This window comes from Zeugodacus cucurbitae, chromosome 3 (assembly GCF_028554725.1).
Source record: "Zeugodacus cucurbitae isolate PBARC_wt_2022May chromosome 3, idZeuCucr1.2, whole genome shotgun sequence".
NCBI lineage: Eukaryota > Metazoa > Arthropoda > Insecta > Diptera > Tephritidae > Zeugodacus > Zeugodacus cucurbitae.
In genome coordinates this window covers 27,847,057-27,861,034 of record NC_071668.1, presented here as the reverse complement: position 1 = coordinate 27,861,034, position 13,978 = coordinate 27,847,057, and the positions used below count along the sequence as shown (strand labels likewise).

Sequence of the window (13,978 nt, the reverse complement as noted above, 5' to 3'; positions counted from 1 at the left end):
ACTCCCATATGTAAACTTACTTATATAAACGGTGTTTTTTTACAGACATATAGGTCCAAGATGAAATAAAACGTGTATAATTTAATGTTATGGCTAAGAATTTAGATTAGATTATAAAGATAAGGGGTTTCAATTATATTTTAAAAATGATGTCGGACAAGCTCGAATAAATTTCAGCCGGTGGGTCGTATGCCAGTAATAAACGTTACCGGAATAAGTCTGTACATTATGAAACCTGAGTATAAATCAAGTAACAGCTGTCAACAAGACCAACATCGAAAAAGGTATTTGTTCATTGAAAATTTGCAAATTTTATATATCAAGGGATGTGGCAATCAAGCGAAGACGGTTTTTAGCAATACTTCACTAAAGACTTTGGGAGGAAAGTCCAACAATTTATACATATTTGGGGCATTTTCTTAAAATTGCCTGCTAATTGGGACTCTACGACTATAGAAACTTCAGTGAAATCAAGAGATAAGGTTAGGGTACCATGGACTCATGGACAACATATACTGATGACATTGACAGGCAATCATAAAAGCACAAAGCACCAATAACTATTTTGAAATATTATAATCATGATAATAACTTCATATTATATTTCGAAAAACATGTTTCTACTTTGGAAACCAGTTCCACAAAATATCTGATAACGAAAACAGCTTTAAGTAGTACTATAAAGTAATCATAAATATCATAAGTTTGTACAAATCTATATCTACACTATATAAATATTGACAGACGAATTGATTCTTAATAACTCGTTTAAAAATTGAGACGTCTTCACGAATCAATATACTCATTAAATGTAAGGGTGCCTTCGTAATAAAAATTTACGTGCAATGTAAAGACTCATAGACCATGCAATATTAAACCGATTTTCATGATATGTGGTTCAGAAGTCTGCAATGTTGGGAAAGGAGAATACCACCTCACAAACTACACAACATGAGGAGATTTTTTCTCCAATGATTGACCTCGATCGGTGATGAATATTCCGAATATTTTTGCCGCGAAAGGTAACCAAATTAGTCAGATCTCTCGACAAAATTAAAGTAAGATATCTTTGGAACCATCAATGTTAATTACATATCATTATGCCAGATATTTATTATATTCACTAACGATTGCATGTCAAGTCTCATCGCTATTATCTAAGTTTTAAACGGCCAAAGGTTTCCTTATTGTTTGTGTCCACCCACATATGAATTTACAATTGTTATTAGCGAAAGCAAAAATAATTGTGGTAGTAGTGTATATGCTCCACATAGAAACTGAAGTGATTTCTATGAAATTAATGTGAATTAGATCAAATTATTTTTTATCTACAATAGTACAATAATATAATAGGTGAAAGGTGACATAATGAGCTTTGCTTATTTGTACAACTTCAAATCACACCTAAATATAAATAATGTATTTAATTAAATTCAGATATTTTGTTTTTATCTGGAAAAAACTATAATCAATTCATTTAATATCAAAGTGATATCAACCTGAATTCTGTATTGTTTAGTAGTCAACAGAAATTAGTTTATTTATCAATAATTTGAAAATTAAATTGCAACCGATAAACTTCCACATCAGGCAATTTAAATATCATATTAACAAAAAAGAAAATCAAAAAAAAATAAAGAGGTCATTTGACAGTTTACACAAATATTGGCTAATATACATTTGCTCAGAAAATAACATTTTATTTACATTCGAATTCATTCTGATTGACGGTAAATATATAATACTTAAACGAATATGATAAATACTGGGGCTGTCCTGTTAAACAGTATATATTATATTTATTATCGTTACATTATGAAGGTTGCAGTAACTCTAAAATTAATTTCTGAAGATTTACAGAATAAAAATTTCTTTTACAATTATGTACGAAAAACCACCGATTTTCTATCATTTGGTCTCCACTATTATGAGTTCTGCTAAAGATTAATAAGCCAAATTTAAAACTCAAAATCTATATGATAGGGACTTTGTGTGGATTCATGAATTTTTGCTAAAAATATTATTTGACACAAGAAACGTATTTTCAAGCAGATAAACAGATCTATAAAGATAAGTACTTTTCCAATAATTACTCAATTTTTTACGTCCCTAAGAAGGATCGGAAATCGGAAGGAACTTTCTGTTCAGCTTCTTTAACCCTGCTTAGATAACGTACGTCTGCGAGACGTACACTTGTTTTATTTTTCGTTCTCTCTCTCACAACCGTTAAAAGGGAATATTCTCGCTTTCCGTTTTCTCAGTCGTTAACTGCAGCTTGTCAGTGGTGACAGTTTTTCAGTGATAAGTGTTTTCTCTGATGAAATATTACAAGTTTGTTTTCTGAGGTACGTTTGAGAGACGTATCGTTATCTTTTACGTAACTTTTTATGTTCTCGTTTTTTCGTGTATTTGATGAAGCTCTGAGAGGTTTTATACATAATTTCTCAATTCTTTTAGTTAATAAACATGGAGAATCAAAGTGTGGATGACACAAAAATTGTTGATCTTTTGCAGGATATTTTGGATGGCTCAAATTCACCGGAAAATGGAAGCGAATCAGAAAATGAATTGCTGGAGGATAATGTACATAGCGACGTGGAAGATAAGTTTATTGATTGTAAATCCTCTCAAGAATTACCGCAAACCTCTGCATACTTTGGCGATTATCGCATTATTACGCTACCCCAACCGACCCTTTAAAGTAAAAGTAAGCATTGTTCCAGAAAAACCAACAGGTGGCCTATGACAATATTTTACGGAATACTAAACATGGCATTCATAAACTCTTATGTTATTTATTGTCATAATTCGATTTCCAATAATCAAAAGACATTGAGTCGTAAAGAGTATATGAAGTCACTTTCATTGTCTTTGACAACCCCATGGATGCAGAAGAGATTGAAAATCCCAACTTTGTCGAGAACACTATGAAGTTATATTCAAAATTCTGCAAAAGATGAACTCAGCAATGGATGTAGTGCTAGTGGAGGTCAGCCTACCTCAAAAAAGAAAGGTATTGTGGCTTTTGCCCGTCCAAAATCCGACGTATGTCAAAAATTACATGTGTAAAATGTGACACACCCGTGTGTGGGGAACACAATAATTTAGCATATAATTATGTCAAAAGTTAAATTTTTTGCATTATATAAATGAACACTTATATTGTTATCTAATTTAACCAAAACAAATGTTATGAACTGGCGTCCTTTTAAAAATACTAATTTTTTGTGATGAATTTTTAATACTAGTGAAATTTCCTTTCGATTTCTTAAATAAATAATATTTTTCTTGAAACAAATATCCAAATTAAAAGTATAATAATTAATTAAAAGATCTACATACGTAAAAAAATATCTGCAAAAGTGTTTCCATTGACATCCTTAAAGGACGAAAACTTGAATACGTCTCTTAGACGTACGTTATCTTTTCAGTACTTAAAAATAACGTTATCTAAGCAGGGTTAAAATATGGGAGATGCAATATTTAGCGGATAACTTTAAGGTGCTCATCAAAAGTGATTGAGAATATTGACCAAGAAAAGAAATATGAAAGGAAGTTCTAACAATGTTTATCGACTATATATATATTTGGCGTAGAAACCGCTTTAAGCCATTATAGCCGAATCCACCAGAGCGCGCCACTCGTTCCTCCTTTTTGCTTTTTGGCGCCAACTTGAAAGACCAAGTTCAAAGTGGCCTGGCTTCACTTGGTGTTTCCACCGGAGTGGAGGTCGTCCTCTTTCCCGGCTTCCTCCAGCGGTTGCTGCATCGAACACTTTCAGAGCTGGAGTGTTTTCATCCATTCGTGCAACATGACCTAGCCAGCGGAGTCGCTGTCTTTTTATTCGCTGAACTATGTCAATGTCGTCGTATAAATCGTACAGCTCATCGTTCCATCGTCTGCGGTATTCGCCGTTGCCAATGTTCAGAGGACCATAAATCTTACGTAAAACCTTTCTCTCGAAAACCCCAAGAGTCGTCTCCTCGGATGTTGTCATTGTCCACGCTTCGGCCCCATACATCAAGGCGGGAATAATGAGCATTTTGAAAAGAAATATGAGAGTGCGCCATTCTGGAAATTTGCTGCGAAAGTATACTACAAATGAACCGTATATATAAGTTATAAGGAAACTCCGGGTGATATTGCACCAATATATTATATTCTTTCGCCAAATCGTATTTAGATAGGAAATTTACATAGTCTCTAGATTGCGAATTAGAAGAATGAACGTTGCTCTGTGCTCGATACTTACATGCTCAAATTCTTTCAAGCTTACAAGTTGAACTAAAGCTTAGTAAACAGAAATAAATCGCCAACTTTACAATGCTTTCCCAACGCTTGGAACAGACCACCATTGAAAACAACTATACATTTGTTTGTGCGCCTTCCTGTTGCCTTTGCCGTAACTTTCCTTTTAAGGCGCCGGCAGCAATCGCTCTCACCCAGTCGACACTGGCTCGTGCCTTTTCACATTTGAGTGACATTTTATGTGACATTCGACTGGCAGCACACTGGGCGATTGGCTGATTAGTTGAAACTGTGTTGTTATGGTGCTTTGAAACTGTGTTGTTATGGTGCTTACGACGCTCGCCTCAAAGGATCATTAAGCACAAGAAAAGGCAATAGGCATGAAGACAAAAAGTAGCACACAAAATGGTAGTAGGCAACAGCTGGAACTAATTTCTGATGACGTGCTGATGTGATGGCTTTGCCCAAGCACTTTTTCGTTTTTGTGCTTTTCCCTACTTTGTATGGTTATGTGCTCTGCAATGCTTACCTGCTTTTGCGCTTAACTGCGCTCGAATGCGCTCGAATGCGCTCATGTGACATTAAATGAAATTAAATGCAAATGTTGTTTTATATATTTCTTGTTTGGTTTATATTTTTGAATTACCATTTTATCGTTATTATTAAAAAATCAATATCCTTATTGCTAACTAACAATTCAATAACTAAATTTAGTTTTGTTCTCATTAATTCCATTTTTGATTTCACTGTTACATATTGTATTATTTATATAAGTAAATTTAATATAATATGTTTTTATGATGTCATTTTTATTTTTATTTTAGTTTTTGTATTTTTTATTAAATCAATGTTTATGCTTGCTCTAATAAATGCAGAAATATTTCGTTTTCATTTTTTAGTTATTAACTATAATTATTTTTTTATATATCAGCATAGTTTAATATCTATTATCTATTATTATTATACTTTGAAATATATTTTGTTCATTAAATTATATATTTAAACTGTTTCATTTGATTTGTATTCATGTACGTATCATATAACTACTTGCTTAGCATAAAATTAAGTTAAATTTCATTTAACTATACTAGTAGTCGTTCGCACTATGCTACCGCCCTTAGACATTGTTAGACTTATCTGTAGTTTATGTATTGAAATTTAAAATTACATCAATGCTTACCGTTTTTAAATTTATTTTAGTTTATATTAGTTTAACATTATTATTATTAGTCGTTTGGTTTTTAATCAAAATATTTACAAACTATTTTACAATTGAGTTGGCATTTCTGTGTGGCTCTCCTTTGCTTCGCTGATTATACAAAGTAACCACATTTGTTGTTTTTGACAGCACATAACTAACGGGGATTTATCGTTTTTTAATATCATTCTCAGTCGTGCTTCGAATGAAGTGTCTTTTTTCAAGTCAAACAAAGCGAAGAAATATTGAAAAGTCTTAAAGTTGCCTTAAGCGCTTGTGAAACGCAGAATCGTCTGCCAACGGGAATATTTTCCTCTCAAATGTATTTTAAATTCCTTACAAATATTTTTTAAGAGTTTTCGCTTTCAGTTTCTTTGATTGCCTGCTTGTTATGCTGTTGCTAATGAGCACAAGCCGAAACTTCACTCATACGTTGACAAACGATGTAGCTGTATGCATTTCCTTTGCTTTGACCTTAATTACCCCATTCGTTTCATAGCCAACACATTGGAACGAGCACATGCTCGTACTTTACCGTAAGGCGCTGCGAAGGCGCCCACTAGCTTTTACCAGCAAAGACATATTTTGTTGCTTTTAAATCCAGTGCAACGTTTCATGTGTTTGCCTGCTAGTAGTTGCGACTTTTACGAACGCATTGCACACGATCTTCGGTTGTCAGTTGCATTGCCTAATTTTATAACGCCACATTGCCCTCCTCCTCATCTTCGTCTTCCTCATCCTCATCTTCTTCTTCAATTACGGCGGCTGTCGTTTTTGTCAACATACCTGCACTGCTAACGATTCCCGTCCCCGTCGGTACGCCCAAAATATTGGCCGTTGTACTTCCCTTTACGGCCGCTGCAGCAGCTGAAGTTATAGCCACTTCGTTTGTCGCCACTACGCGCGTCAGCTTCGTACGGTCGTGATGCACGTACATGGCGGCGAGTGCATTGAATCGCGGCCCCCAGTTCGTCAAATAGTTGTAGTCTTGATTCTCATCATCGGTGCCTGCAAGGAAATATGTGTGAGTAGGTGACGCGACAGTTAATCTAAACATGTTGTTTTATTGCTGATAATTGCAATAACAACATTAGCAAAAATTACAGTGCATGAAAGAAGTGGTGGCGACGGTGGTCGGAGTGTGCCGGTACGCACCTGAGGCCAAGGAGCTCAGCGACTCGGCTATGCTACCGCTGCCCTCGAAGGTAAAGTTGCGCAGGTCGTCGAATGGTGGCGCGTTCGGATCCTTGTCGAAGCGTTTCTTGCGCTCCTCCATCAGAAAGCCGACATTCACTTCTTGGCCGGGCAACAGTGTCATAACGGGATCTGTTAATTACATGCGGTAGGGGAATCGGATTAGAATTGATCCATAAATGAGTTATGGAATGACAAATAATTTCGCAAATATAAATAATAGTTTCTACGCTATTTCTATCTCTATATATACAAATGTATTAACTTATTCCATCATTACTTAATCCGATAATATTATACGTGCTTTTATTTCAAATACATTTGTGGCGTGGTTGCAAGTAACTTTATCCATAACTACATTGCTACAGTGTATTGAATTTCCTATCTCTACTCACATATTATTGGCATCTTGCAGGTGGCAATATCTGGTGGCATATTACCGCCGGCGCCGATGGGTATTTGCAGTGGTGTTATATCGAATGCTGTCATGTCGTCTTCGCCGCCGCCTTCGTCGTCATAACTGATAACAGTCTCACGTACATCCTTTTCCGGGCCGGCACGTTTCTTCTTCGTTGTCTTGCGTTTGCGGTTATACAGCACGAACAGTAGAGAAAGTACTGCAAAATAGACAAAAAAAATGTTGAGAAACATGCTCATTGAGTGGAGTTTGTTCAACAATTCAAAAGTTTTCATGTGTGTGCTGCGTGGTAAGTGCTTTTGTGAATTGGTTTAAAAGATTTAAGTGATTTGGAAATGTACGTTTCTATATTTTTCCGATGAACTATTATGGCATATAAATATTCTAAACTGCAAGTGGTTTTTGTGTGTTCCAGCCGGGAAATGAGAAGAGCAAATCACATGAGAAAATAACAAAGCTAGATAGCTGAATAGATATTCTCGTTTGTGAAATGAGTTAGAATCAGTGGCAGAGTAAAATATTCGAACAATTCATTTCGATTCATATTATACTCGATTTATTATACTTTCTCCGTCCGTCCGTCTGTCCGTCGGTCTGTGCAAGCTGTAACTTGAGTACAAATTAAGATATCTTGATGAAACTTGGCACACTTATTTCTTGGCACCATAGGAAGGTTGCTTTCGAGCAAAATCGGACCACTGCCACGCCCACAAAATGGCGAAAACCCAAAACACATAAAGTGCCATAACTAAGCCATAAATTAATCTATGGAAATAAAATTTGGTATGAAGGATCGCACTATGAAGGGGCATATTTGGATGTAATTTTTTTAGGGAAATGGGCGTGGCCCCGCCCCCTACTAAGTTTTTTGTACATATCTCGCAAACCAATAAAGCTATATAAACCAAAATTTCTACAGTCGTTTTTTTTAGCCACTTCCTAATGCAGTCCAAAAATGAAAGAAATCGGTTCATAACCACGCCCACCTCCGATACAAAAGTTAGGTTGACAATTACTAAAAGTGGGTTAACTCATTAACGAAAAACGTCAGAAACACTAAATTTCACATAAGCAATGGCAGATAGAAGCTGCACACAGATTTTTTTACAAAATGGAAAATGGGCGTGGCGTCGCCCACTTATGGGTCAAAAACCATATCTCAGGAACTACTCGACCGATTTCAATGAAACTTGGTTTGTAATAGTTTCTTTACATCCCAATCATATGTTGTGAAAATAGGCTACCAGAACTTTGAAGACGATCTGAATCGTTTACTTTACAATATATAAAGTTAGCACTAGTGAAGATATCGGTGCAGAACTTTGCACAAATACTATGTTTATAGTGTGGCAGCCCCATTCTAAAAATCGCCGAAATCGCACCATAGGGTTTTAAGGCCCCATATATCGAACATAAGGACCTCGGTACTTCTAACCTAATATTAGGGTTTCCAACTTTCAATGGACTTTATACAATATATATGACGAATATGTGGGTCAAATTGTGTATTATATAATATAAATAAAGTTAAATAAATAAATTGCGAGAGTATAAAATGTTCGGTTACACCCGAACTTAGCCCTTCCTTACTTGTTATTAAATATTTTATTAGAGAGTTTTCATAAACTTATTGCTGAAGAAAAAAATGATTAACGTTTAATACAGATTTAGAGAATATAATGTAATGCACTAAAGATGAGGATAAGGTTTCAGAGGTTCGGTAGTTTCTCAATATTAGTCTATTAATTAATAATTTATTTGCCTTTTGAAAAGCTTTCATTGGCAGCTTAACTAATGCCTCAAAACTGGTAATAATAAAAATACTTTTCTTGCAATGAATTGGACTCACATTATTTCTCTTTACAGATCCTACAACTTTATCTTATTGATCTTCTCAATATCGCATGTAATGTTTTTACCCAAAACCGTTCACAACTCAAAATAGCGCTGCTCTCTTGGCTTTCATTTAATTCAACATGAAAGTACACGTATTCTACTCCATCTCGAAATAATTAGATTTTACTTGTTTACAAAACGTGGCACATAAAACTGATTAAAACTTTCCTGCTGTCAACATTGTTGAAGGTAACGAAAACAAATGAAGAGTTAATGAAAACAAAAATCAATGAGAGCTAAGAGAAAGGAAAGAGTTACTCCAAACTAGAGAATTATTCAAGGCTAAACTTAGCAAGTTGAAGTAAGTAGCAGGGAGTAGAAGTTTGATATTGCAAGAGCAATAAAAGCGAGTAAGTTGAAAAGCAGTGTTGCATTGCGGTCATTACAACAACAAATAATAGAAAAGTGCATTAATTATTTGTTAAAAACCATAGTTAGAGTACGTTGATAAATTTGAACGCTTGGAAATTTTGAAAGTTTTTAAAACTTTACCAAAAGATTTTATAGTTGGTAAAATTTTCAATTTATTATATTTCAGCACTACAGCTGAGAATAACACTAAACTAAGGAGGCGAATTTGATTGAAACACTGGCCACATTAGGCTCTAGAAATTGTTCATATCATGAATTTGAAATGTATTTATGATTATTGTAAGTAAATACTAAGAAATAGTATAGCCTTATTCAACATAAGTAATTGTGATCCATTTTTCTAGTTTAGTGTCAACTACTCCCACAGTTTAAAGGCTCGTTGCGGGAAATCAATATATAAACATAAGTCGGATAGCAACAAAATATACCAGGTGAAATTCGTTTCTATTACCCAACATAGTTGTCAACCAGGGCGAAAAACCGATTATAGCGATCTACCATTTTTACGATACAATTTTAGTCAAGTGTATGTCCTTCATCTCATTTTTTGCTAAATTCCATCTTAGCGAGAAGAGTTCTGAGAACGTTTAGTTCCTCAAAATGCAATATTTCACGAACTAATTGACAGCAACTCGAAAGTTGAATGCATGTCTTTGGTTTGGCATGAAGGTTAAGTTCGATTTCTTATCATATAGAGTCAATTGCAATTATTAAAATATTTTGTCTGGCGCCTAGTTACTTCAGAGGGATATATCGCTTTTTTATTGTGAATTTAATGTCTATATTTGATAATCTACTAAAAGAATTTTCTTTGTAAAACAACAACACCGTGTTGACAAATATAATACCACCAAAGTAAAATTTGTTTAAGCTTCCCATGAAGCACTTCGCTTGTATGAAGCTTATTAACCTTGAAACTTAAATTTCTTGTTCTTTGTGACTTCTTAAGTTAGCGAGGGTTGTCTAAATTTATGAGGACAGAAATGAATTGATTAGCAACCTACGTACTTGCATTGGCAGTCTATTGTGCAAAACTTTAGACTAAGGCTATTGTTAGAACTTAATTTGCTACATGCAATAAGTTGCCCAAAGTCGCTTCCACCATTTAAGCGTTTGTCGGCACCTGCGTGTCGCAAAACTTTTCTTCTCACAGTGTAATTATTATGTAAGTGGTGCATTATTAAGCGGTAAGGGTGGTTATTTTTCATGTATTTCTTGAAAGTGTTTATAAGGAGCTTACGAAATAAGTCAGAGGCAGCGAAAATTGTGTGAGAGAGCGAGACCGAGTGGCTAAATATTAGAGGAAGGAAGTTGTTGGAGAAAGTAAAAATGCAAGTGTTCGTATGGAAGGATGCACGAAATGCAGTTGCTTCCTTTCACTTCTAAGCTTCTTCCGTTGCTTGCAACATGTGTGCACATACAAACATACCTGAGCACGCATATATACATGCAACTATGTGGCTTTAACACTTACTTGGTCAAAGTCAGAAACTTTGCCGTTTGTCATTTTCCAGATTGTCTGCTACTACTTGATTTTGGTGCAAGTAACTGGGGTGGTATTTCCCTCATTCATTTCGAAATATCTCCATTGGTAGCTTAAAGTTTCAAGTTACATTTAGCCATGAAGTGGAGTACTGGTCACCCAGTTGGTGATAAAAGTTTCAAAGAAGGGATGTACAGCTTGGTCAGTTTTGTGTTGCACAAAACTTGCAAAACAAACGTTGCAAAAACAAAAGTGATAAAGATAATTTAATTTTCAAATTTACTTAAAACATTTTCCACCACAAATGAAGCAGTTTGAAAACAACTCATTAGTAATACTTGGAGTATGATATAATAACAAGAAATAAATATATTTGTAAAATGGGAGATAAGAACGGGATATTATTTCCCACAGAATTCATCAGAGAATAATGGACTTAGGATGAAAAACTAAGAAAAGTAAGAAATTGTTCTTATTTGGAACTGACTTGGTATTAAAATTATCCTTATGTTGGCTTTAGGTTCATATGTATGAAATTTTTTTAGAGAGTATATAATTTATGCATATTAAGATTATTGAATCTCCTGACTAAAAACAGTGGCTAATTAATATTTTTACCTCATATGGTTTCTTCTAGAGCACTATCAAATATATCTACCACTCCTATTGGAATATTTCTGTACAAATATGACAGAATATGTCCTATCCCTATTTGAAGTATACAATTGGAGTAATTACAATGAGCAGTTTCTAAAGAAATATATGAAATAATTTTACTTTATCGGTAATTGAATTAAACACCCTCCCGATGACCAGCACCTGACTACGGTGAAGAACTATAAACTTCCGCTGAACTTTGGATTCCAATTATTCTACGGAAAAGTACAAAGTTTACAATAATTGGAGCAGCCTTCAGCTGTTAACAAATATTTGGCTAACCAACCACACTTAGGAAATGGACTCAACATCCTCTGTACTCATTGATAAGCAAATACCTATTTAGACATATTATTTTATAGCATGCAATTTACATTAATGGTGATGAACTCTCATAATTCTACACGTATTCTCTTTTCCTTTTTTCTTACACCAGTTGTCACTCTAGTCGTATTTGCGTTCAATTCACAGTTCATTCATTGTAGTTACTTGTCATTATTTCCTTAACACAATAGAACTTATGCATTGTGCTTTCTGTAGCAACGCTCTATTCCTAGCGCTGTAATACAACATTATTTTGTTACTTGTCCATTTAATTAGCTTCATTAAACGCGAATGGTGTTCACTGCTCCTTGCAGAGTCCGCTATCTTCGTGCGCCGAATCTGGTTGCTTGCCCCATAGATTTATGTATTTTCTTAATGTTGATGAACCGAAAAAAGTCTGGTCTGGGTTTTCTTTTTTATTTATTTTGTGTAAATAGTAGCCTTATTTTAGAAGGGTACAGTGTTTTTTGTAGACAAAAAAGTAATTTATTTTATTTTCGTACATATATGTGTAGACATAATATTAATTTGAAGTATCTAAATGACACGATGATATTGTTATTTATGATATCCACCTCTACACGTTTTCCACTTAATTACCACTAATTGCATCACCTTTTCTAATCTGCGTATCTATTATTCAAAACATTCCTCAATTGTCAGATAACAAAAGATTCGGTGATTCTTATTAATATTAAAATGACTTGACATTCCATATCTTGTCTTGTTAGTACTCGTGGCGCTCATCGAGCAGATGGTGTTCAAAGAAAATAGCAATAGGATTATAGTCTTATTCTAGATTTAGTCCATATTTGTTTAAGCCATTTTCATTATGAAATTTTCGCCGATTCTTCCGAGTGCCGAAATATATATGTGTGTAACTACAATTTTATTATAAATTATTCATTAAAACCATTTTTTATAAAATCTTAATTTTGAAGTTTGTTTCTTCGCACAAATGACACGGAAACGCCTTATTCATTATACGAATCATTATTTTTCTTTTCACCCCACTGTGATTGTGAGTCTTTGGTGATTTCATTTCAGATTGCTTTGGCGGAGTCATATTATTTGATGTCATTTGTTGGCACTACCTCTATTGTTTGTTCTTTCACTCTGTGAGAATTTTTTATCATCACCGAGGAGAAAATTTAAAATTTTTCGTTTCTGCGTCACTTCTTTCTTTTCTTCTGTTCTGTTTGCTTCATCACCACGCCACATAGATACCATAGATTTAATAAAAGAAGCAACAAAGGCACGAGGCGATGGGCGGCCCATAATGAAACCATCAAATAATTTATGATGGTCATTTTTAACTTTTTTCTGAATTTAATTTTATAAATACAGACTCATGCTACTATCTAGTACAAACTGCGTTGATTGCTTATTTTAATTTAAGCGCAGTTTTCACTCAATTCAATTTGACAAAGAGCGTGGCACGCACGTAGAAATTCGTTAATGACTTTCGCACTTCATATTGGGGACGTAAATTTGTCAACCCCTCTTCAACGACTAATGCCAACCATCTCGATTAAAGTGAACCCTGCGGTTTGCCCGTAATTTTGCGGATTGGCAATTAAAAAATACCACCAAGTGTAATTAGCTTAAAACTTTGCAGAATTATTACGGGTGTGTGGTGCAAGTCGTGGCAGGGATGGTGTCTATATGTATGCAGTCATCTATGCCTATCACTAGCTTAACGAGATCCACATATTCAATTAAACATTCAACTAGTTGAATGTACTGATGTCAAATTATCGCTGATTTTAATAAAAGCTAACTTCGAAGGTGGATTTAAAGTAAATGAGATAATTAAAATATTTAAGTTAATTTAAAACATAATAACCGTAGCTACAAAGAAAATGTTCCAAAGCTAATTGGCGCATCATCATATTTTATGGGTTTAATAGGCAATCAGTTTAATAATATATAATGTAATCATTTATAAAAGCTTTTATATTAAATTAGAGATTTAATAGCAATAACAGTAAAAACGAATGTCATCAATTTATGAAATTAACAGAGAATCTTTGAAAACGTATTTGTGGAATTCCACTTTTTTAACTTGTTCGAGTTGCCAAAGAGAAACAAAAGCATTTTAAATACCACAGCGTGCTTGTCATTATATAAGTAAATATCATTTTGTTTTTTTGATTGATTTCAAACATACTGTTTGAGTTGTTCGAGA

General features: G+C 34.2%; 1 protein-coding gene across 4 annotated transcripts in view; it reads right to left on the bottom strand.

Moving 5' to 3' along the window:
• Positions 1-5,465: 5,465 nt before the first annotated feature.
• The window catches only part of LOC105212869 (putative neural-cadherin 2), a 245,582-nt gene continuing 237,069 nt past the window's right edge, over positions 5,466-13,978 (bottom strand). For 2 of the 4 annotated variants that reach the window (XM_054227233.1, XM_011185194.3), the window contains 3 exons: positions 7,036-7,257; positions 6,602-6,772; positions 5,466-6,454 (listed from right to left, as the gene is read on the bottom strand). In XM_054227233.1, coding sequence (XP_054083208.1) covers positions 6,141-6,454; positions 6,602-6,772; positions 7,036-7,257 — 707 coding nt within the window. In that variant the 3' untranslated portion in view covers positions 5,466-6,140. Of the gene's footprint in view, positions 6,455-6,550; positions 6,773-7,035; positions 7,258-13,978 lie in introns of all 4 variants that reach the window. The other 2 variants (XM_054227232.1, XM_029040673.2) reach the window with 1 other exon arrangement.